Below are 24,789 nucleotides of genomic sequence, written 5' to 3'. Positions count from 1 at the left end.
TCTAAATGGTGGGGTTGGTTCCTAAAGCCCTCCCGCTAGATGAACTTTGGCACAGCTGTGATGAAGCTGGCTCTCACATAAAGTGTAATGGTACATTGCAACCAGGTAGACCCAAATGAAGGTCTCCAGGGATGGATCTGTGTTTATGATGTTCCTCCTATTTAGTTTAATTAAGATGAAATTGATGTTAAACAAGTAGCTTTAAAGTTCAGAGTCAAATGCATAGCTCCAAACATGCATGTTTTTTCAGTAGTGTTTTTTTTGTCATTTGCCAGATGATCAGCTCAACAATCAGAGGTTTATACAAACCAGTATACAGCATGGTCAAACATGTCCAAGCTGAATCAAAACCAGAAGCAAGCTTGCCTGACAGAATGCAGGAATGTCTGTTGCAAGAGAGGATTACAAACTGGCAAAAGATGAGTTAAAAACACCGACTTGTACACAAAGGAGACATTTGGATGCATGTCCAACACCCAAATCTGTTTAGAATATTTATTGACAAAACGTCTCAGTGCAGCCAAAGGATAAAAGGGTTCCAGCCCAGGGGCTCAGAATCTCCTCTCTGCTCGTTGCAGATGATTTACTGTTGTTCACATCCTTGAACTGTGACTGAATATGCTGCTTGTTTCAACTGAATGCAGTGCTGCTGGAATCAGAATCAGAAAGATGTCAATATGGGTTGGTAAAAAGTTACTGTTTCATGTGAAGTGGTTTCTTTTACAAGCTGGAGATCAATGAGAGGGGAGAACACATCAAATCTATGATGTGTCTCCAGTGATTCAGGGTCCATATTTCTGTCCCAGCTGTCCAGTTTACCAGCCCATACTAATTCAGTTAGAAGAGAGCTAACCCAAAAGGCAAGACCAAGTGAACTGATCCTACCCTTACTACTGGATGGATGGATGGATGGATGGATGGATGGATGGATGGATAACTGGATAGATGGATGGATGGATGGATGGACGGACGGACGGACGGATGAATGGATGGAGGCTAATTGATCATCACTAAATATAACCTAAGAGTAAATCTGGTGGTAGACACAAGCAAAAGTAAAGATTGTATTTCCTGACTTGCTTGGGACTTGGGACCCCTTTGTAATAATCTTGAATTTTATCACACAACAGCTGCACAAAAGAAAATTGAATTCATGAAAGTAAAAAAAAACTTTGACATTTTATAGCTTTTGTTGTAAAACTACGTAAACAACTTTTTTACTTTTAAATTGGGTGTTTAGAGAAGGAAAATGGTTTGCTGCCCAGTGGGCTTTGACTTTGTTTTCGGAGAGCTAGATTTGCTGTTTTAGTCCTGAAGGAAAGACACTTTCTTTCAGGGTATATAGATTTCAGAAGAATGGTAGGATAAATTTCGAGGATTACTCACCAGACAGAGTGCTTAAACTTCTCAAGACCCTTAATCCTAATATATTGTGCAGAAAAGTTGTAATATGGATCACTTCATGGCCTTTAGCAAAAATAGAATTGGGTCTTGAAATATAGCACAGCTTTGCAAGGTCTTCTTTTGAGAAAAAAAACATAAAATTACAGTCAAACTGTCAGATCCAAAGAGAAGTATTTGATTTATTTCTTAAAACATATGTAATAAATTAATCTAAACTATGACAGGTTGTGACAGGTTATGACAGGTTACTCCATGTTGATAAATCTATATTGGTTGTCTTTATTCCAAATCTCTTTTTTTCTTTCAGGTCTTATTATTATCCTGAGCTCTATAGCTCATATCCTACTTCACATAGACTCCTCAGACTGACATGCATTAAGCAGATGCACAGCCACAGTAAATTTATAGTTTATATTTTTTTTGTCAAAGGTAGACAGGACTGTGGGTTTAATAATACATCTTCATTTTGTATAAGTGTACATAGATGAACAAATAGAACAAATAGTTGTGGAAATGTATTGTTTCTATAAAATGTATTTTACAATAACTTGCTAAATTAATGCATGCAACTCTGTTTAACAAATTGATAAGCTTTACTGACAACTATTTCTTTATGAGACTCATTCAGAGTTTAAAAATAATAGAACAAAAGGTTTTTTGTAGTTCCTGTATTACAGAAGTTTAAGGTCTTTCAGAGAAAAAGTATAAACTGGGAGAGCATTAAATTGGTTTATCCAAACAAATTTGACAAAGAGGAAACTCTAACACTTCACATTTTTCATCTCTCTGCCAGTTTCCACTGTCTGATAAATGCTCAGTCTGCTTTTGTAATAATTCCTGCTTTCCTGTTCTTTCCTAGAGCCATAAAGTTAGAACTTTGTCTTCTTCTTTCATCTTCCTACATTAAATAACTAAGCCTTGTGCCAAGCATGTTTCGGAGTATTATTTTGTTTAGTCACAATTTTGTGAACATCTTGTTTTCTTTGATAAATGTGATTACTCTGCACAATCATCATTTTGAGGTCAGATTGAAAAATTGTAATCAATGGGTGACTGTCCTTCCTTCTTGGTGCCCTTTCAAGAGCTACTGAGTTTTAAAACTTGTAAAATTTGATAACCTTGGTTAGTATTATTGGGTTAAACTTTTAAAATTCCATTTATTACAGCCGTACAAGCATATGAAATCAACATTTCTGACATCTGACTAAACAAGTAAAAACAAACAATGAAATAAAACAAATTTTAAAAAGAATATTTATAGATCTAAAAGTAAAAGAGGTGTTTTCACTTCCAGTCAACAAGGAAGAATATCTTTTACCTGTCTAATAATTCGATTTCTTTTACCAGAATTTATCGACTGGATAGGTCCTAAAAAGATCTCCGTGACACAGAAAGATGGCATACTGAGTTCAGCCGGTCACAAAATCTGAACAACATGGAATCGAAATGTTTCTAATCTAGTGTGCAATGAAATGTGTCTTTTCAGGCTTAGTCTGTCCTTCAGTGGATTATCAGATGTGTGCAAGTATTTTGGCAGGCATTTGATTCTCTTTGCTTTAAAGATTAGCGAATAACACTGCTCTGGCTTTGGGAGTTGAACTGAGTTCTTGATTGCTTTGCAGATGCTAATGTTAGGTCTCAAGTTTTTCTTTCAATAGCAAAATATGGATTTTATGTAAATGTGATTGTGAATGATTTCTCTCGTGCGTCTAAAATGGTAGAAAGAAATGTTTTTTGTTTTCTCATGTGAGCATAGCTAACAGATGGAGCTTTGTTAAACTTAACTTCCTGCTTGCTGTCTTGTTAAAAAGTTTCCGCTGGAACTAAAGCTACTCCTGTGATGTATAATAGTATAAAAAATGAGATATTATACCTACTTTTATCTATTTTGTTCTCTCAAAATGTCAAAAAGAAGCACACAAAGAGAACTTTTAGCTCCTACCTACCCACAACATTTTTGTCCTGATTCTGACTCTTGTCTGAGCCAGCTCCAATGCAAAATAAAGAATTTTCTTTAAAAATACAGAAAAAGAAAAACAAGGCATTGCTTTTTGAAAGGTACAAAAAACCAAATCAATTAATAAAAGTAGCAGACATAACCTGGTGGTGCTTTCATCAAGACCCTGAAACAAAAATTTGTGTGTCTGGAGAGTTTACCCTGACCAGCTGTATGAGAAGATGGCTTTTGTTACTGATTTCTAAAAATACTGTCAATAACATCTGCATCTCGGACATCTGTCTCAGCCTCAGCATTCAAAAGCTCATAGATCTCAATAAATATGGAGGGAGTTCTGCTTAACTTGTTCTTTCTTGGTTGTAATTTCTCCAGAAGATTATCCGGATCATTCTTAATTTTGTTTTTTTGTCTTCTCGTAATTATTTTTCTTTGTTGTTTCTCATGCTATTAGTATCTTCTGTAATTATCCTTCAAATTTCTTTTTTCACAAATTTGTTCCACATGACTCTGTTTTCTCGCTTAATGTTTTTGATCCATCTGTGTTGCCAGCATATAAATGAGAACCTGAAACTTTTGTTTCCCACAAGCAACAGCCTTGGAACCCATTTGTGACCATGTCTCTTGAGACGAAAAAGAAAATATATTTCTAGGATTTTGGGCCAAGAATTCCTATTTCTGTGCACAGGCCCATGCTTTTACACAGACCATTCTGAGAGTAGTAAATTACTCTCAAACTGTCGTTGATGGTTTCAATACTTTGTTCTGGCAAGAATATGTCATATATGTTGGTATCCTTCAACATTTTAATTTCTAACCCTCTCAAATGTATCAAGTCACTCCTTATAATGCCAAAAAACTAAAACGTGTCTTTGTTCTCAGATGTGGAAGCTGATTTGTCATGAACAGTTAAAGACCCACTCCGATGAAAATGTTCTTGTCGAATTTTACTCATGATTTAGGATATATATAAAAAAAATTAAGGTTACAATTGTATTTTTTAATATTTCTTTATTCAAATCGTTATGAATCTGAAGCAGATGAAAAAATGCTGTTTGAAAAAGAGCGTATTTTAAAGGTAGAAAATACGCTGGGCAGGTCACAAGCTTCCTGCTCCACTCCATTCTGATAAACAAATACATACATGGATCTTGTCATCTACAAGTTTAGATGACAAGATCCATGTATGTATTTGTTTTCTCGTCTGATTATGCATCTGGTTGTACGACTAATACGACTAATGCGACTAATGCAACTAATACGCTGTACGATTGCTTGTTAGGATGGGGATGTGAGGGGCTGTAAGCTATAGCAGAAACAGAGAACTCTCAGAAATGGTGAGGGGAAGGGGGGACGGGGTTGCACCGCTCCAACAGTCCCACCTACAACTCAGAGGCAAATTACCGCCCTGCAGAAACCATGTCCTAAAAAAACACATGATTTTTGATTTATTTTTTGGTTAAAAATTGCATAATCATAATTAAAAGACCAATGGGAACGCTTTTAGAATAGATCAAAAGATGATTGTAGTGGAACTTTAATAAAATATTTTACTCCTTCCCTTTCTTCACACAGACAACTCACAGTATTTTGTGATGCATCAATTGGTCGAAATTCCTTAAAACTGTAATCAAATCAATTAAATCAAAGTTACTTCATTTTCCCGGTAGGAACTTCCTTTGCTGGTGGAAACACAGAGCAGAAACAAACAATCATCAATAAAATCAAAACAATAAAATCAGTAGAATTAATACAACACACATACACTCAGCATGACATAAACAACGTAAACTCAGGCCTGCTGAAGCAACCAAGAAAAATAATGTATTGAACGAAATAACAATTAAAAGCCTAAGATTCTTGGCGTTCAAATTAAGGTTGATACAAATCTTGATGCAGCCTTCTTTGTCCTGAATGGTAATAATCAGCATCTCCACCCTGAGGGCAACAAACTGCAGTGGTTGAGAAGGATGTGTGTGGTGAGTGACTCCTGTTCCCGGCCAACAATGTTGCTACTAATTTTAATGATTCTGTTAATTGTGTTAGGATTACTGAGACTGAGTGAACCAAACCAAACTCAAATTTTGAATGAAAGCATTCTTAAAAAGCTACAAGGCTGGATGGATTTAGACTTTCTGAAGTTTCCGCCAAGAGGCATTGTTGGCATTTACCAATTATGGTGGTCAATTGTGGTCAATTAAGATATTTATATGTGTGGACTTGTTCAATTATTTCATTATTAACAGAAAGTGTGTCCGTGATGGAGTGTCCATGATGGAAACAGATGGTCATTTCTTTGTTTTTTGAGACATTTAAGTCCAAGCAATTATATTTACATAAAGTAGAGAAGAATCAAATCCCTGTTGACTTTGACCCATGCTCTGCTTGTTTCTTTGTGTTTCAGGTGATGCAAACCCTAAAGAGAGTAGCCCTTTCATCAACAGCACTGCAGCCACTGATGTGGAGAAGAGCCAGCAGTATGACAGCAAGAGTATGGCACTGTTTGAGGTGTGGTCTGACGTCAGCATGCACCAGGAGAAATAAGTTCTCACGTCGGGCGTGATGCAGATGCTCGGATACCGTCACAGGTTAACTTGAGGAACGTAAAGAATGCGTTTATGTTACAGGAGGAGATGGACACCAGTCCAATGGTTTCCTCTCTGCTCAGCACTCTGGCCAACTACTCCAACCTGCCAACTGGCAGCAAAGAGCATGAGGAGGCTGAGAACAATGAGGAAGGCCCACGCCCATCAAAAAAACCTGTCAAGGTAGACCAGTAAATAGTAGGGTTTTGTTTATCTTCATGCTGCTCAGTGCAGACAAATTAAAAAATTAAATTGAGAGAGTTAAAAAAATATATACATTTCAGAAAGCATGAAATGTTTTCAGTTTTTATGAAATTTTTCTAAATTTGATAGAAAATTCAATGTATTTATTGTCCATTACAATAGGAGTGTAAATTAGAGGATATTTTTAAGTAAATCCAAAGATCTGATTTATTTTTAGCCAGAAAACTACAAAAATACTATACATTTAGACAGATTATAACTTTTATCGTTTCATTTTTTAATTGGTTGCCTGTGTGGTTGTTTTTGCTGCAGATGTTCGAGACTTGATCAAAACAGAAATTATGAATGCTTGATGCTGAAAAGATTGGATTGTTTAACTATATTGATGTATGAGAGTGTTTAGTGGTTTGTGTGGTGTGTCTGCATGTTAACTAAGTTGTCAACACTTAACTGTTTTTTGTGTTTTGCCTAATATCTTTTCAGATGTTTTCAATAGGGACGAAAATAATTATTTGGTATATATTTCAAACAAAATACACATCCCAGCAGAGGGCTTAAGATGCTATAAATCTATAAGTGCTTTGAAAGTAGCACTGACAAACCAGCACGCACATGCATTCGATGTGATTTAGGAGTTTTTCCTTACCGCGAAGGGGGGTCTAAGGGCAGGGATGCCAGTATAGCTTAGTCAGTTTGTTAGTTCAATTTAGTATTTTCCTATTGAACTCTATGTATTCATGATCCTTTTGAGTTCATGTTTCACTTTTTCAATTACCGATACGAAGCCCATTGAGACGACTGTTGTTGTGAATTTGGGCAATACAAATAAAATTGAATTGAATTGAAATGCACGGGTCAAACAGGCCTCTCAGCTGTTTAACCAGTAAAGCCAGCCAGGAGTTAAAACAGTCAACTGTCAGTCAGAAACAATAATAAATGTGGATTATAATAAATCAAGAAACAGAGAGAAAAAAACAAACTTGTCTTCAGAAGTGTATGTATATTCCTGTTTCTAACACAGGCCTGTTTTACATGTGACTGAGCACTCTTTCACAGCGCATAGCTGGTGAACTGACCTTGTTGCACTCATTTTCATTTTCAAATTGGCCTCAAACAGGAAGGGATAAGGTTGCTTTTGTATGCAGCCTCATTATCTTGGACCACCTGAAAGAGGCACTGTTGGTTCTGTTGGTGGAGGAATACTTAAGAATCTGACGTCATACTGGCCTTTAAAAACTGACATGTGGAGAAGAAACCCAAGTTCATGCCAAAAGCTGACAGTTAAGAGGACAAATAAGTATGAATTCACCTCAGAATCACAGAACAGTCCACAGACTCTAAAGTTAGGCTCCTGCACAGAGGAGCAACACTGAAATTCCTTTGTTTCTAAAAGGTGAGAGTCTGACAGTGTTTTTATAAACAGAAATTTTAAATCAATCTTGTGTGTCTGTCCTTTTGTTTCTTTTTTCAGGCACCACAGCTGGGCACTCTGATGGGAGTCTACTTGCCATGTATCCAGAATATTTTTGGGGTTATTCTTTTCCTGAGGATGACGTGGATGGTTGGGATTGGAGGAGTCTTTGGCTCCTTCATAATCGTTTTCATGTGTTGCTCCACGGTGTGTTAACCTGCAGAAGCTCCAACCGCAATGCATTGGCCCATAGAAAATCACACATTTCTTCTTCTGATGCTTCAAGTTTAAATGCAAAATGCAAATAAATAAAATGATAATAATTCTGAAATCAAAAAAGAAGCAGAAGACATGCAGGAAAATGATTTGTCTATAATTATGTTTATTAATTAAATAAACAAAAAAATAATTCCATGTATACATATGCAGCAGTTGTCATTTGTTTCAACAGTTCAAATGGGATTCACACATGTCGTCACATCTGCTACAGCTAAGAATCCATAAACTATCAGAAAGTTTTAAAAATATATTAAATTTGTACTGAAGGCTAAAGCAGTGTTATAGTTCTTTTTTAATATAAATTCTGTGTATTGGACAGAAGCACATAAAGTCCAAAAATAGATGATATTGTACAAATCCAGATGCAAAAGAAAGAAGAGTCACAGTGATGCTATCATCCTTGAAGTGTTGTAACAAGACAAACATTTCAGTCTTTTCTTTTAGTTGGCAGATGTTTCTTCTCAATTTAGCATAGATTTGTTAATTTCACCAGAAATGTAGAGTTTGTTTTCTTACCTGCTCTTTGCTGCTGTTTTACAGACCATGCTCACTGCCATCTCCATGAGTGCTATTGCAACTAATGGGGTTGTACCAGGTGAATGGACATCCCAGGGCGCGTTCAGTACCTTACAACAGGTCAGCTCAATTAGTCCTGTCTCTGTTTGTGACTTACAGCTGGAGGCTCATACTACATGATCTCTCGCTCACTGGGGCCCGAGTTTGGTGGAGCTGTTGGGATTTGTTTCTACTTGGGCACAACATTTGCTGGAGCCATGTACATCCTAGGCTGCATTGAAATTCTTCTTGTAAGTAAACTCGCCCTACAGTTTGTTTGTTTTTTTGTTTTTTTTGTCTGTGCTTGTTTTCCACAGTTGTGATTTTTATTGAGAACACTTTCTACATCAATATTTTTTTTATATTAGAGCTGGCCCCATTTGTAGTAAAATGGCAACATGGGGTTTAGATTCAAATTCATTAGCTACACCTGTGACCTTCCAAATAAACCATATTAAAACATGAACCGTGAAACAGGCTCTTTTTGCTCGTCTTATATCTTGACTTCATCTCAGATCTTTTATCTTGTAAACTTTTGTTTTGGGTTTTATATCAGACAAGGCCATTCATTACAGTGAGATTTTTTTTCTCGCTGTTTGATAGTATCCCTGCTGAGTGCAAATAAATGTATTTATTCTCAACAAAACAGCATTTTATTTGGAACTTGTAAACTTTTACAACTCTTCTAATTCAGACTTTTCTATTAACCCTCCTGTTATGTTCATTTGTGAGGAACAGAGATGACGTTCCTGGTTCAATTTGACTCGGTGCATGTTTTATTAATTAAAAAATGTCTGGAACCCAAAAAATCCTAACAAGCAGTGTAAACATTTTAGTACTAACTGCATTACTAATTATTCTATCAAAACTTAGTGAAATGGTGTTCCTTACCTCTAACAGGCAGTGGTTCAATTATTAGATAATTCACTCGTTTTTCTTAAAAATATACATGTTCAAACTTTAAAAAAAAAATGTCACTACTGTATTACTTTTGAAAGACTAACATATAAAATACAATAGTTTTACATAACATTGAAACATAATCTTGAAATTTTGTTTTACATACATCCACCGTGAACCAGAAAAAAACAAAATCACAATACAACAGACAAGCAATTGCAATATGAAGTTGTGTGTGTGTCTGTACATTTACACAGCACAAGAGTGATCAGTCATCACACTGTGCTTTGTGCAAATTAATTTTGCACATTTCGCAAAGGTTATGTTTGTCTTGACCTGGATCCTGTCTCCGGCTCGACTCGCGCCCCCGGCCATCCCCCCAACTATATCTGGATGAAGCTCGTCTGCTGGACTTTAAATATGTAGTTGTAGTTGTAGAGTTAGATAAGTTAATTCTTCTCTATGAGCTCTGGTAATTCGCCTGTCCGTCCTGGGGGATGATCCCTCCTTCATGTGGACATCAGTGAGGTTTCTTCGTTTTTTCCGGAATCTGTTTTTCCTTACCGCCAAGGGGGGTCTAAGGACAGGGATGTTTTTTTTAAGTTAGTCAGTTTGTTAGTTCAATTTAGTATTTTCCTATTGAATTCTATGTATTCATCATCCTTTTGATTTTATGTTTAACTCTTTCAATTACCGGTACAAAGCCCATCGAGACGACTGTTGTGAATTTGGGCTATACAAATAAAATTGAATTGAATTAGATTGAATTGAATTGACATGGTCACATGAGTCACTGCCATGTTTTCGGCAGATAGGATTGTCTGACGCATATTTGGGGATGAAGACCAATGTATTTCACCATTCTTTGACATGAATGTCTTGCTAGGAGGAACAGGAATAGCAATTCCCTCATCTGGTTCAAAATCAAAATCATTAGAATCAGAATTTAGCTAAAGATAGCCTTCTTCTGATCATGATCATTGATGACTTCCAGAGCCTCCTGGACTGTCATCGTTCTACTTCTGCTGCTCATTTTCTAAAGGTCTGCCTGACAGAGTGTAATGTTGGAAGGACTCCCATGCAGAGAATCTTTTATATGTTTTGCCCCTCCCCTGTTAAGTGTCTACTGAATGTGGGTTGAGTTTTCCCGCGAGAACATAAATGGTTCCTGTCAAAAGTCATAACACATATCCACCTGTGTGTGCGTGCGTGTGGGTGTGTGTGTGTTTGTGTCCATGAGTGTAATTGGGGTGAAATATGTCTCACAGCTGCAAATAAAGGAATACTAATAATAATAAGACGTCATTTTCCCTTCAGTTTGACTGCTGGGTCAAATTGACCCAAACATGATGATATAAATGATATAAACATGCAGGTGTGGTTGCAAACATGTGGGATGAACCATTTTCATAATTTATGTTGATTACGCCAATTAAGGCAAGCAGAAGAAGTTTCATGCTGAAAAAATACTTTTAACAATTTTTCCTAGATGTTCAAACTTTAAAACGGGTCAATTTGACCCGTAACATAACAGGAGGGTTAAAATTGCATGCAAAGTTGATTGACCCTTGAGAGTTTTACCTGTCTGCATGAAATCCCTGATAATAGGAATATAGCCACTGGGATAGCTATGTTGGTAAAGTGCAGGACTGGCACATGGGAAACCAAAGTTTGATTCCCAGGGGTGCAACCAAGTCTGGTTCCCCCTTTGCAGGTCCCCAGCAGCTAAAATACAGGGTTGTGTCAGTAAGAGCATCTAATGTAAAAGTCACTGCCAAAAGGATATGCCAGAAAGTGAACAACAACCAATGCACAGATTAGTTTTACATACAATTTCAAAAATTCATCAGTTTTTCTCATTTCTTGTCAAATTTTATATTGTATTAAATATTGTAAAAGATTTAAAAGTATTATTACTATTTCCATTTAATACTGGAAAAACCCTCATGAACCTTTTTTTTGTTGCAGTGCTTATCGAGATTCAATTCAATTTTTAATTAAATTTTATCTATTTATTTATTAAGAATAAATAATCAATGAAGAACGAATCCTTACTTGGCTGTTTGGCTGTAGGTCAGAGCCTAGTTTTTCTTTTTTTTTTCTTTTTTGTTACAAAGACATTAGAAATGTACAATATTCCTGTTCACATAGCTACATAAAATCACATTATATAAAGGGCATTTAGATTCTGAAAGACCTCTACTGTTCCTATTCAGAAACTTTCCTTAACATTTAAGATTTAATGCAGTGTTAATGTAGAGCAGGGGTCACCAACACGGTGCCCACGGGCACCAGGTCGCCCAGAGGGGGCCACATCGTCAGCAGGCCTGTTCCAAAAAATAGCACAACTCAACAGTGAACTGTGTCTAAAGTTTACTTTTATGTTGCTAATCTTTTTAAGTCCCACTTGCATTTATATAGATTTTAAAATTACAATATCTTAAAAATATGTTAATTATACAATGTTCCTGGTTTCACATGCACTGATTATGATGCTGCGCGAATTTCTGGGGAAGGGGGGAAGAGATGAAGAGCACGCTGGCCTGTCGGCTTCCAACAGCTATTTCCAGCAGTTCCTGAATCGCTATGACCGAAGTGTGTCCCTGGAAGGAGAAATGGCATCAGCTGACTCAGAAGCAGACGGAAAATATCCTGATACGCTGAAGAAGATAATAGCAGAGAAGGGTTTTTGATGAGTAAGAGTAGGTGACGGACATTCTTCAGCCGTGGGGGGATGAGGGGTGGTTCTCCGTATTGGCAGATTCTCCATATTCGCGGGAGTCTCTGGTCCCAAAACCCGTGAATACGAAGAACTTGGATGCTGGACAAGTGGAGATTGAAATCATAACATTGCAAAATGACCTCCAGCTCATATACTCAAATATTAATGATATGAGTATCATTAATCATTAATAAATAACTAAAGGAAAACTAAGCAAATTTGTTATTCAAACTGGTAGCCCTTCATATGACTTAGTACCCATGAAGTACTGTAGCTCTCAATTTCAAAAAGGTTGGTGACCCCTGATAGAGATCCAACAACCCTCCTTAGTACAAAATAAAGGCCCTTTACCCCCAGATAAAAGTAAAAACTAAACATGCCTGACACCTTCACTTGTCACAGTTTAAAGATTTATTTGCACTTATTAAGTCCTATCTGCATTATATCTCTTTGTTTGCTCTTCCAGATTTACATTTTTCCTCAGGCTGCCATCTTTAAACTGGAGGGCCTGGAGGGAGCAGAGGCAGAGATTGCTCTGCTTAACAACATGCGAGTGTATGGCACCATCGTGCTGAGCTTAATGGCACTGGTGGTGTTTGTGGGAGTCAAATACGTCAACAAACTGGCACTGGTCTTCTTGGCTTGTGTTATCTTCTCTATTCTGGCTGTTTACGCAGGAGTCATCAATACGGCCTTCGAGCCCCCAACCTTCCCGTAAGCATCGTTTTTATGGACCCCTGATCTGTTGTGATACTAGGTGTGTGAAGTGAATTCTTCTGTCTTTTATTTCAGTGTTTGTCTGCTTGGAAACAGAACACTCATCTCTAAAGGATATGATGTCTGCGCAAAGGTGATAGAAATAGACAATGAGACCGTTACCACCAAACTCTGGAGTTCCTTCTGCGATTCTGATTCCCTTAACGCCACCTGCGATGAATACTTCACCAACAACAACGTCACAGAGATACAAGGAATTCCAGGAGTTACCAGTGGTATTCTGGCAGGTAGATTTCAACTGTTATCTGTTGGCTCTGTGAACTAACAGAGCCTTAGAATCTGTTCATTGTCTGTCAATCACCATAGTTATCCCTTGTCGTTGCAGAGAACCTGTTTGGTTACTATCTGGAGAAAGGCATGTTCCTGGAGAAGCGTGGACTCCTCTCCAATGTGGATCCTGACAGTCCCACAACCAACAGTAACCGTTATGTCCTGGCAGACATCACCAGCTTTTTCACCCTGTTGGTTGGGATCTACTTCCCCTCCGTCACAGGTCAGAACTGAAAACACAATTCCAATGGCATTACATTTTGTCGATTTTTTTTTCTTCATTTATGAAACACAAAAGAAAACACCCCAAAAGATTCATAAGTATCCACACTTACTCGCCCTACTGTGAAACTGCTTGCTTCATGTGATCATTTCCAGTACTATTTGAATCACAGAAATGTAATGCTTATCAAGATCAGATCGCATGCACATCTGCTTTTCTGTTCAAGGTTTTATTCTCTCCAAAGAAATGATGGAAAACCCATAAGTTCAGCTCACGAGAAAGCCAGGTGACTGGAATACATAAACAAAAGAAACACAGTAATGAATAGAGTAATGCATAGAGAGATCATTAAGGTCTAAGTCAAGTTTCTTACCAACTAGTTTTCCAGATTTTGGGAAGGGCGGATGGGGGGTGGAAGAGTTGTTTGTTTTTAAGACATATAGAGATGTTGCTTAAACTTTTCAAATGAATCACTATCAAGTTGATCAATCCACTTGTGATTAACCTCTCCCAGTCAGGGGCAGGACTGGAGTTAATATATCTGATAAGTGGTCCACTTCCTCCAAGGAAATGAGCAAGAGTTGTGGTATTGTCAGACAACATGTGAAAAAAGGAATGCCTCCTTTTTTTTAAAGAGTCAGAATTTCTGCATTTACAGTTGTATTTGCTGCCACCAAGTGGACAAAAACTCTGCTGGTTTAACTTTCAGAAGGACTGAAGTAAACAAGTTCCACATGAGAGTTTTGTAACTGACTTGCAAAAAACAAAAACCTTTTTAAAAAAAAGAGTTGGGAAAGAAACAGAACAAGTACTTATTTAAAACAAAAAAACAATTCTCATTTTTGGCCAATTCCATGCTGTAAATCTCCCTTTACTTTGATTTTAATGATAAATGTCAGTGTTCAGTTTATGCATTTTGACTTTGAAAACGTTAACCCCTAGACTGAACAATTAGGGTGAGACTCCTACCTTAACCAATGCTGTATTCTTAAGTGAAAACTATTTTTCAAAGGATTCATCGATTCATTGTGTTTGTTATTATATAAACACGATACGGCGATACGGTCTCTTAATCAGTAATCAGTACAACACACAGTACTGACCCGTTTTTCTTTTGCACATCCATACTCATGGACATTATACACACAAGCCACTTTCACATATGTCACTTTAGACCATATTTGCACTCATTCGGATATTCTGTTTTTATGTTTTTATATTCTTATATCTATTTTCATATTGATATTCTTTCTTTGTTTGAGGTCGCGGGCGGTCGCCTAAGCATTTCACTGCACATTGTACGGTGTATGATTGTGTGTGTGACAAAAAAAATTTGAATTTGAATTTGAATATATGTACAGTAAAGAAACTGGTTTCCCTGTACAATGAGATGTTTACTTTGCTGTCCACTCTGAATGTCACAAGGTTAAAGGCTATATAAATAAATATAGGATAGCATATTTACAGGATATCTGAAACAATCACACCAAATATAAAATATTACTGTGCATCAGTAAATGACCAAACCTATGTACAAATCAGCTATTGTGCAAATTCAGCTGAGAATAACTGTGCAAAAGAGAGTTTCATGAGCTAAACATTTCACTGTCATATTTAGAACATGGATTCAAAGTACGGGTACGTCAAAAATAATGAAATGATCATAATTCTCACTCTGGGGTCACATAGTGAAATCTCATCTATCACAGGTATCATGGCTGGATCCAACCGCTCTGGGGACCTGCGTGATGCTCAGAAGTCGATCCCCATCGGCACCATTGCTGCTATCACCACCACATCAACTGTGTGTATCTTTCACTGCCTCCCTGTTGATGGATAAGATGATAAAATAGAGATGTACTTGGAATTATTGTCCAATATGTGTTTTTTTGTGGGCCAAACATACTGACACTTGCATACCTTCCTAATTTTTTTCATTTCATTTATTTATTTGTTCCTTTCATGAAAATTGATGTTCAAATTTTTACATGTTTCTCTTACCTTAACAAGCATTTTTTGTCAGATATGTCGTGTGTCATACTGTTTGGGGCTTGTATTGAAGGAGTCGTATTACGAGACAAGTGAGTCTGACTAAGCAAATTTTGTTAGGATTTCTTTATCCTGTTTTTATTTATTTACAGTACTGCTACATTTAGATATCTTCTGCTTTGTTTATCTTTGCAAGCTCTTTTATATTTGAACATCATCGTGTTTGTGGCTGAAGTTAGGGTTTAGGTTACTGCTGCTTTTAACAAATGCAAACATTCATTATGCTGCTTACTCAAATATCCTCTTCACTAGAATTCTAGATTCCTGCTTTTTTATTTTCAAACAGAAAAACAAGAAAAACAAAAAAAGAAAAGTGTTAGATTTTCTTAGGATAATGTTGAAGGGTAATGTAATGACTTTCTGACAAAGGTTCGAAAAAATCATTTTTTACCACGTTCTACCTTACTGATCTGAGCTTGAAGGTCTTTCTCAAAACGGGAATCTATACGACAGCAGAAGACCGTTATGACACATCATTGACCCAGTCTGACTGTGAATAGACAGCGAGTCAAGATTATCTTCTATTAGCAGTAAAACAACAAAGAACCTTTGAAAATACCTATCTCACTCTGTTCATATCATAATGCATATTCATTAAAAAAAAATGTCAATATAAAAAAGCCTTCCTAAACTCAACAAAAAAAAGCCAACTCCACTGTTCATGTCCTTTTATTCATGTATTTCTCAAAAATCTTGATTATTTTGATAAATCATCTTTACAATTGAAATTGCCATTAAGGAACTTGCTGTGAATGTAATAAACATGGATGTTAGAGATTGTTGACTCATCATATCCGTTAAAAACAAATTACAGTATAAATATTCTTAAAGCAAAATAATTTTTGAAATTGAAAACAGGCCTAAACAGAAACTTCCTGATGGGATTCCATAGTTCAGAATGCAGAAGTTTTTAAACTTTCACAAAATGTATTTTAAAAGCTTGACTCCTTAAAAAGACACCTCTTTCTATCAAGAAGAGTCAAAAGATTGTTTAAAAATGACTTATCATCCTTGACCTAATAGTCTAATAGATCTTATATAGAATGTTTGTGTCTGAAGTTTCTGTGTCAACTCTCACACCACAAAATAACTCTCACTACACAAAATTAAAAATATAGATTTTAACAGAAAAAAGGTCCACGCCACTTCTACTTCCAGATTTGGTGAAGGAGTCAATGGTAATCTGGTGATCGGAACGCTGGCTTGGCCATCTCCGTGGGTCATTGTATTCGGCTCCTTCTTCTCCACCTGTGGAGCAGGACTGCAGAGTCTGACTGGAGCTCCTCGACTGCTTCAGGCAATTTCAAGAGATGGCATCATCCCATTTCTTAGAGTGAGTACATGTGTACTGTAACCTTCAAATGCACCTGCATGATGCTGAAAGTCCAATCAGCACACAGTCTACCAGCCACAACCCACTACAGTTCTCAGCACTGAACGTGAATTGAGTTTGGACTTTTGGGATGAACCCAACATCCCGTAGCATCGTCAACAACAAGACAGGGTCGACTGTGTCAAATGCTTTGGAAAATCCACAAAATGTTCCTCCAGTATAGAATATTTACAATATTACAGGTTTTTGGACATGGAAAAGCCAATGGGGAGCCAACTTGGGCCCTCCTGCTTACAGCCAGCATCTGTGAGATTGGCATCATCATTGCATCCTTGGATTCAGTTGCCCCCATCCTCTCCATGTAAGGACTACAAAGTGCACTGAACCCAACAGCTACGACATAATGTCTTCACTTCACCTTTACTGCCCCCCGTCCAGGTTTTTCTTGATGTGCTACATGTTCGTCAATCTTGCATGTGCCCTGCAGACTCTGTTGAGGACGCCAAACTGGAGACCACGATTTAAATTTTACCACTGGTAAGTTCAGTGACTTAGCTAGAACATTTTACACGGGGGTTCAGGAGGGGAGCAGAAAACTTTGGAGGGGCGGCAAATGACAACCATTACTCCTCTCAGCTCAAAGGGTTGTTCACCAAACTGTACACATAAACGAACTGAGTAAAACTGATTACTTCAGACCCAACAAATAAATCCAATCCATGTCATGATTAGCTTCTTAAAACAGGAATTTTGAGTTCTAAAATAAGAAATTCCTCTTGCCCTAGCATGAAAAAAGGCACAAATTTTGGCCAAGGCCTGAGTGCTGATGTCCCTGATGGGCCGAATGGCTCTAAGGTTTGCCAAAGGAAATGTTTCCAAGGGCTTAATATTTCATGTTAAAAACTGTTTGTTCATTTTGCAGTTCTTAAAGAAGCTTGTATTGATGATTTCTTAATCTTTGTCAACAATTATATTAACATTGACTCAAAAATTGGGGGGCGAGAGGGGGCAAAGCCTTTTGCATTGACTCCCTTTGAACCCTTGTAGCTCTGCCTCTGCAGGTTTTAATTTATCCCACATACTTGACAAAAGAGTCTCTGTTGAAAAGAATTTCTAAACACATATGTGGATATATACATTTAATAAGATTAAAACGATTAAGACTATGGTTATGTCAACATAAAGTTATTTTAGAGAAAGAATAATCCTTTCAGAGGGCAATCTATGAGCAGAAAATGTTAGGAAGTGGAGAAAAACTGATCCAAAAAGTCAAAACACTAATATATTCTATGTTTTTGTTCTTGATTTTTGACTGTCATGGTGTTGTGTAGATTTACAAACAATGTCCTCACCCACAGGGCCCTGTCATTCCTGGGCATGAGCTTGTGCCTGTCGCTCATGTTCATTTGCTCTTGGTATTATGCCATTGTTGCCATGGGCATTGCCACCTGCATCTATAAATACATTGAGTTTTGTGGGTAAGTGTTAGTTGAAACACTTGTCTTTAATGCTGTGACATGAGCAGCTTGCTATTTTATTCATGGCATATTTGTTAGATTCAGTCTCCCTGAATCCAGATCTCACTGACAATCTCCTGTGAAACAGAGCTGAGAAGGAGTGGGGTGATGGCATACGTGGCATTTCGCTCAGTGCTGCACGGTTTGCTCTGATGAGGCTGGAGGAGGGACCTCCACACACAAAGAACTGGAGGTGAGCAAGTGTAACCATTAGAGTTTAAGGATGTTTTTTGTTGTAACAGATATTTAAGCAATTTGATCTTTTTTTTTATCTTCCTTTTGTCTGTAAGACCTCAGATTCTGGTTCTGGTGAGCATGGATGCAACGCAGAATGTGGAACAGCCTCGTCTGCTCTCACTGACCAATCAGCTGAAAGCAGGCAAAGGTCTCACAATCGTTGGTACCACCGTTCAAGGAACCTTCCTCAGCAATTATACTGATGCTCAGAGGGCTGATCAGGTCCTTTACTTCTTTTATATACAGTGATTGAAATCATAATTTTTGTTAAAATTTGTGAAGGAAAACAGAAATTTTTCTCCTGGTGTAGTCACTGCGAAAGCTGATGGAGACAGAGAAAGTGAAAGGCTTCTCTCAGGTCGTCATTTCCTCCAACCTAAGAGATGGAACCTCCCACCTGATACAAGTTGGAGGGCTTGGAGGTCTAAAACACAACACGGTTATGGTCAGCTGGCCCTGTAACTGGAAACAGCCAGAATACTACCAGCAATTTAGAAACTTCATCGGTAAGGCATCCCATTTTGAGACATCGCTTCTAAAAATCATCGATCATTGCTGAGCTTCTGTGGCAAAAATTCAGATTCGTATTTACTGGGATATTGCATTTGTGTGAATATGTGAGGCACCTATAAAAACACACATTAAAAAAAAATATTTAAATGCTTTCAGAACAGTGGCAGATACTAAGTTTGACTTGAAAATTGGAGTTAGTCAAAGAAATTGAGGAAATCTTTTTAGTCGCCTTAAAAGTCAGTGAGTTTTGTCTTTAATGAGGAATTGGAAAATCAATTTTTTAGGATGCATTTTGTGACATCTAAACTTTGAATGACTTACAGTCATAAATATGACAATTTTAAAATAAAAATGCACAAAATGAAGATACTAATAGAAGAAAAGTAAGACTGCCATTTAAAAAATGGCAGAAAATACATATCAAGCAGACTGAGTGCAAGAAGAGAAATATATAGATGCAAAGAAGTAAAAAGAGGAATAATTTCTCAGCATCTTTCTTCTACTTTTAACCTGCAATCATTCTTAGCGGTACTCTTGCTTTGTTATCCAATGAAACCCTTGGATAGAAAGTATTTAGCATTTCAAGGATCAAGCATCTCCTAATTCCACTTTTTAACTGTCTCGTCTGTTTTTGTAGACAGTTCCAATGGGACTACCTGTTTGTTTTTCTCTGACCATAGAATCATTTTCTGAAGAAATGGGAAGATGAGGAACTTTGGATGTTGGGGGTTTGACATGAAAGACTTGCCTGACGTGATGGAATGAAGAAAGGTGGACACATTGTGTGTTCAATAAATCAGATGGAAGGGGAGCTGGGTTTATAATAGAGCAGAGTTGAAGCTGAGTTATCATTGTAAGAAGACTGAGGGAGGAGCAATCCAGAAGGAGGACTTTGCAAGAAAAAAAATATTCTGGAAGTGATGCGAGAATTGAATGAGCCTGAGTGATGAGTCTGAAGCTGGAAGTTAAAGATGCTAATTGTTATTAGTGGTTCTGCATCCCAGGTTGGATGCGAGCTAGAGGAGACGAAACTCTGGAGGGAGATGGATGAGGTGATCCAGAAAATCCCTAGAGTGGAAAACAGAGGGAAACAGAAGTGATAAGGAAATTATGGATACATTCAGTGTAGGAAAGGAGTGCAGAAGCAAAGAGGGTGGTGGACTTACATGGAAATAACTGTGGTTAACACATTTTTCCAAAACGGATAGGAGCATAGGTTGACCTATACGAGTGGAGGGAGGAGCACACAAGTTGATCAAATCTTGTGCTGTGATCATAATCTGAAATAGATTAACAACTGCTGGAGAGAGCGTAGTCAGACACATATAATGGTGGACTGCAATTGTTCGTGACTCTTTATCATTATTCCATTATTTCATTACTGTGTGCGGATGGTGAATCTATAGATTACATGATACATTATTAGACAACTATAAAGGAAATGCAATTTTTTTTCAAAAATTATAAACATATGCAATGTAAAAAAATTTATTTATCAAGTAGTTTTAATAAATATGTTTGTGAATTGTGAAGTTTAATGGCTAAATTATGATGCATTATCCCGATTTAAAATCACCAGATTAGTTGCTGCAAAGAAGGCTTACATAAAAATATGCATCAAACTGTACAGTTGAATTTTTATTGCTCTTTATAAAAGTCAGCAAATCAGCATTTGTTGGACTCTTAACTTTATGTTTATTCTATGAATAAACCTGAACTGTAAAAAACTGACATGTGCCTTTTAAAGACTCCCACTGTTTACATTTACACTGTTCTTCTGCAGAGGTGGTCAGAGAGACAACTCTAGCAAGTTTGGCATTACTGGTCCCAAAAAATATCTCCAGCTATCCATCCAATGGAGAGCGCTTCACTGAAGGCCACATAGATGTGTGGTGGATCGTCCATGATGGAGGCATGTTGATGCTTCTGCCCTTCCTGCTGCGTCAGCATAAGGTCAGAATCTGAAACATGGTTTGATGACACCGCTGACAGAATATAGCACCATAAATCATAAAACATGAGCCTTTTGTTTTGTGCCACAGGTGTGGAGGAAGTGCAAGATGCGCATATTTACCGTGGCTCAAATGGATGACAACAGCATCCAGATGAAGAAAGACCTCATTATGTTTCTTTACCACCTGCGACTCGATGCAGTTGTGGAAGTGGTGGAGATGGTGAGAGAATCTGTTCAATTATTGTCCATTTACAATTCTTTACAAGGCTCCAAAATGGTTGAGTTTTGATTAAGCCCATATTTCATTTATGAGATAAACCATTTCTACAACTTACTTTCATTGTTTTATGTATCTTAAAGCTGGACAATGACATATCAGCGTACACGTATGAGAAGACGCTGGTAATGGAGCAACGATCGCAGATCCTCAAACAAATGCATCTGACAAAGAATGAGATGGAGAGAGAGGTCAAAGAGAATGATCTTTTTCGGAAATTGTTGAGCCGGGTAACATGTTTTGCAATAACAATCAAAACTTCTTTTTACTTGTTACAGATACAAAGCATCACAGATTCATCTCGTGGATCCATAAGGCGTAAAAATCCGTCTACTTTGCAGTCCCAGCACAAGGCCGAGGGCGGAGACGCTGTGGCAGAAAAACCAGAGGAAAAGGTGATTCTGTGGAGGCAGTAGCGGTTTTAGGCACGGGCCATACGGGCGATCGCCCGGGGCGGAAAAATGACGGAGGGGCGGCGCCAGCGGCTCAGCCCTTGTAAAATACTTTATGCACCACTATTGGTTTTTTTATATCACAGAGTTTGTAACAGCCTGAAACCTGGCGGCGCCCCCGCCCCGCCCTGCGCTCCCTCCTGTCTTTGAGAAGTACACGCAAATGTGTGTGAGAAGGAGAAGGGAGGGGGCGCGGGGTGAAGAGGGAGAAGGGAGGGGGCGCGGGGTGAAGAAGGAGAAGGGAGGGGGCGCGGGGTGAAGAAGGAGAAGGGAGGGGGCGCGGGGTGAAGGGTGCAGGTTGAGAGGCGAGCAGGGAGCGCAAAACCTGGCTGGATCTTCTTCCAGGGGTGCGACGGTCACAGGCCAGGGCTCAGTGCTTGCTGAAAACATAAAAACTGCGCCGCCATGTAGCGAATTGGTGCCCCTGGGTGCAGCTGCACGCGCTCCTGCTGGAAATGTGTGACGAAGGGGGGGGGGGGGGGGGGGTCGGGTATAAAAAAGGTATAAAAAAATCATGCTTTTTTGGTTATTTTTGTGTGAAATGCCCAAATAAAAATGGGAAAACAAAACAATGTTTTCACTAAGATGACAGTTGGTTTAGTCGACAGACTTGATACCTATGTCAGGACATTTATGCTAAATGCAGAAACATCTGAAATATGGAGAAAAAAAGGTCAAAGCTGGTGCCCAATTTAGAAAGAAAAGAGAAGAAGAGGAGAAAAGAGACAAAGAAAAGGGTATTATCACATAGCTAGATGCACGTTTTCTAAATTCGAATGCTACCTGCCCTCCAACAACAACAACGTTGCAGAGGAAAAATCTCTTGTTTGGTCTATCATGACCAAAACTGAAGTAGGCCCACATATTGTAAATAACGTCATTTTTAAGATTTTCTTCTTAAGTGTTTGCTCTGCCTTAACTTGTAACATTAGTTATGATTCGTGTGTCTGTCTGCTCTGCTTATCAAAGTTTTTGTTGTGTTTTACTGTTGTATATTAGTTCATAATGTTAAATAAGCTGTGATGGTAGCATGCTGCTGCTGCTGCAGCTGCTGCTGCAGCTGCTGCTGCTGCTGCTGCTGCTGCTGCTGCTGCTGCTGCTGCTGCTGCTGCTGCTGCTGCTGCTGCTGCTGCTGCTGCTGCTGTTAGCTTTTCAAAACTCCAGTTGATCAAGTCATACCTGAGGTCACCAAAGTCTCAGGAGCAACTCACTAACCTGCTGTTGTTAGTATCAATCATTCAGGGGGGGAGCAGATTTCATATGATGACGTTATTGACAAGCTTGCATCAGGAAGGCCACAAAGGTTAGGTTTTAGTTAGTGTTTTCTGTTCTTAGTGCTGCAGTTACATTTATTCTAGTGTATTATTAGTGTGATTTGTAGTTTATAATATTTATTTTAGATTATTTATTTGTGTTTGATTAAATATTTCCTAACTGTATTTTTGCCATGCTGGTAGCCTTTTTTTTTTATTTTTATGTTCCGATAACTGTTATAATGCAGTGCAGAATTCTGATAAACATCTTTTTTTTATATCAATTTCTTAGTTTCAGTTACAATAAACGGACAAAGTGACTTTATTGGGGGGGGGGGGGGGGGGGGCAGAGGAGGGTCTCGCCCGGGGAGTAATTCAGGGTAGAACCGCCACTGTGTGGAGGATTAAAAACTACCTTAGATGTTCTTTTGTCTCTTTTACACCAATGACCGCACAGAGGTTTGTCTTTGCACTTTCAGAGGACTCTCTTCACTGACAGTAGAGTCTTACCCTTTCCAGGTCCAGCTGATCTACAACAAGAACGCCTCCACACCCACCAGCCCTACAAGCCCCACGCCACCTGCTGAGCCCCCTGCAGGAGGCGCTGCAGCCTGGACAGACAGTAAGGGCGCAGACAAAGGGAGGACCCTTTCACCTGCAGCACCTGCAGAGGCAGGCAAAGACCTCTTCAGCATGAGACCGTGAGTGACATGGAACTCGATTGTACTCAAAATCTGCACCACAGGTGGCAAAAAGCTGTGTGATTAAACTAAAGACAATTGGATTTTAGAAAATCCCGTTTAAAAAGTCCTTAGATAATTAGATAATGAGGTTTTTGACACCTCTTTAAAATTAATTTGCTTTTTGTGAACAAACCAAGTTGGGGTAAAACATTCATCAGAAATGAGCATACAATAACAAAACGGAGGAGTGAGAAAAATACAACATTGGCAGAGACACGGCAAGAGAAAACCTAAAATAACCGCAATTTTGCAACACTTTAGTAAATTGTTGTTTTCGTGTTCATGTTTGAAATACGTTTGACTTGAAATAATCAAAAAAGTAATTTCAAAAGATGGCAAGCAAAGGACATGTTTTTCAATTTACATATATCAATAAAATATTTGCACAAAGTAAAAACAAGATTGATTACATCAGAAACTTCTTAATCCAAATTGTCCATAAAGTTGAGTGTCAGTCAAAGAAAAAGTGGGAACATTAAAAACTTTAGGTGACCCCAACATGTGATATGGCATCAAGTCTTAGTGTGAAAATGTACGTGTAAATACAGCAAGTCGAGTTACACATATTACAATTCATTCAGTGCATTTCTCCAAAGAACCGCACTAGCTCTGATTTTATGTTTCTCAGCCAATAAAAATTAAAATCCATGAGCTAAATATGATACAAATCTGAGTTAAAAAAACAAGACGAGTACAAGTTTTCCATGAAATTTATTTCTGCATTTCCCCAGTTTTTTTCTGAAGTCATCCAAATCTGCATCAAATCTAAAATTGAATCAATTCTCTCTTCAGACTTTGCACTTATTTCTTGGATGTAGCTTTTGCAAGAAAGTACATCAAAAAGTGGCATGAACTTTTGCCTTTCTGTCGGATCCTCAGCTCTTATCTTTAAAGTCAGTCAAAACTGAACAAAGGTTAACTGTTTCCAGTCAGTTTACCTGTGTTAGCTGAATAGTGGAGCTTTGTCAATTGACATCCCTTATCTACGTATCTGAGGCTGGATTCATAGATTTTCCAAGAAAAGAAAAACGCTGATACATGTAAAAATTCTCATAAATAAATAACCAATATTTACAGTTCGCTGTGTGTCTTGACATCCCCTTTCTGTGCACCACTTGATAACACTTTTCTCCAAATCATGCTGCAGGGAATGGGAAAACTTGTGAGTATCAGCATT

General features: G+C 38.0%; 1 protein-coding gene across 2 annotated transcripts in view; it reads left to right on the top strand.

The window, feature by feature from the left end:
• Window positions 1-24,789, top strand: part of LOC101167708 (solute carrier family 12 member 5-like) — a 38,663-nt gene that overhangs the window by 12,852 nt on the left and 1,022 nt on the right. Inside the window, exons 2-24 of one of the 2 annotated variants that reach the window (XM_004070771.4) lie at window positions 5,763-5,866; window positions 5,986-6,126; window positions 7,619-7,765; window positions 8,378-8,432; window positions 8,513-8,643; window positions 12,481-12,728; window positions 12,807-13,018; window positions 13,117-13,284; window positions 14,994-15,092; window positions 15,308-15,365; window positions 16,492-16,666; window positions 16,909-17,027; window positions 17,105-17,203; window positions 18,025-18,144; window positions 18,272-18,376; window positions 18,474-18,642; window positions 18,731-18,926; window positions 20,717-20,886; window positions 20,976-21,107; window positions 21,248-21,355; window positions 21,443-21,559; window positions 23,389-23,570; window positions 24,760-24,774. In XM_004070771.4, the coding sequence (XP_004070819.2) occupies window positions 5,763-5,866; window positions 5,986-6,126; window positions 7,619-7,765; window positions 8,378-8,432; window positions 8,513-8,643; window positions 12,481-12,728; window positions 12,807-13,018; window positions 13,117-13,284; window positions 14,994-15,092; window positions 15,308-15,365; window positions 16,492-16,666; window positions 16,909-17,027; window positions 17,105-17,203; window positions 18,025-18,144; window positions 18,272-18,376; window positions 18,474-18,642; window positions 18,731-18,926; window positions 20,717-20,886; window positions 20,976-21,107; window positions 21,248-21,355; window positions 21,443-21,559; window positions 23,389-23,570; window positions 24,760-24,774 (3,070 nt within the window). The remainder of the gene's footprint in view (window positions 1-5,762; window positions 5,867-5,985; window positions 6,127-7,618; window positions 7,766-8,377; window positions 8,433-8,512; window positions 8,644-12,480; window positions 12,729-12,806; window positions 13,019-13,116; window positions 13,285-14,993; window positions 15,093-15,307; window positions 15,366-16,491; window positions 16,667-16,908; window positions 17,028-17,104; window positions 17,204-18,024; window positions 18,145-18,271; window positions 18,377-18,473; window positions 18,643-18,730; window positions 18,927-20,716; window positions 20,887-20,975; window positions 21,108-21,247; window positions 21,356-21,442; window positions 21,560-23,388; window positions 23,571-24,759; window positions 24,775-24,789) is intronic. The other variant, XM_020704740.2, reaches the window with a different exon arrangement.

This window comes from Oryzias latipes, chromosome 7, assembly GCF_002234675.1.
Source record: "Oryzias latipes chromosome 7, ASM223467v1".
In the NCBI taxonomy this organism is placed as follows: Eukaryota; Metazoa; Chordata; class Actinopteri; order Beloniformes; family Adrianichthyidae; genus Oryzias; species Oryzias latipes.
This window is presented reverse-complemented; position numbering and strand designations above follow the sequence as displayed.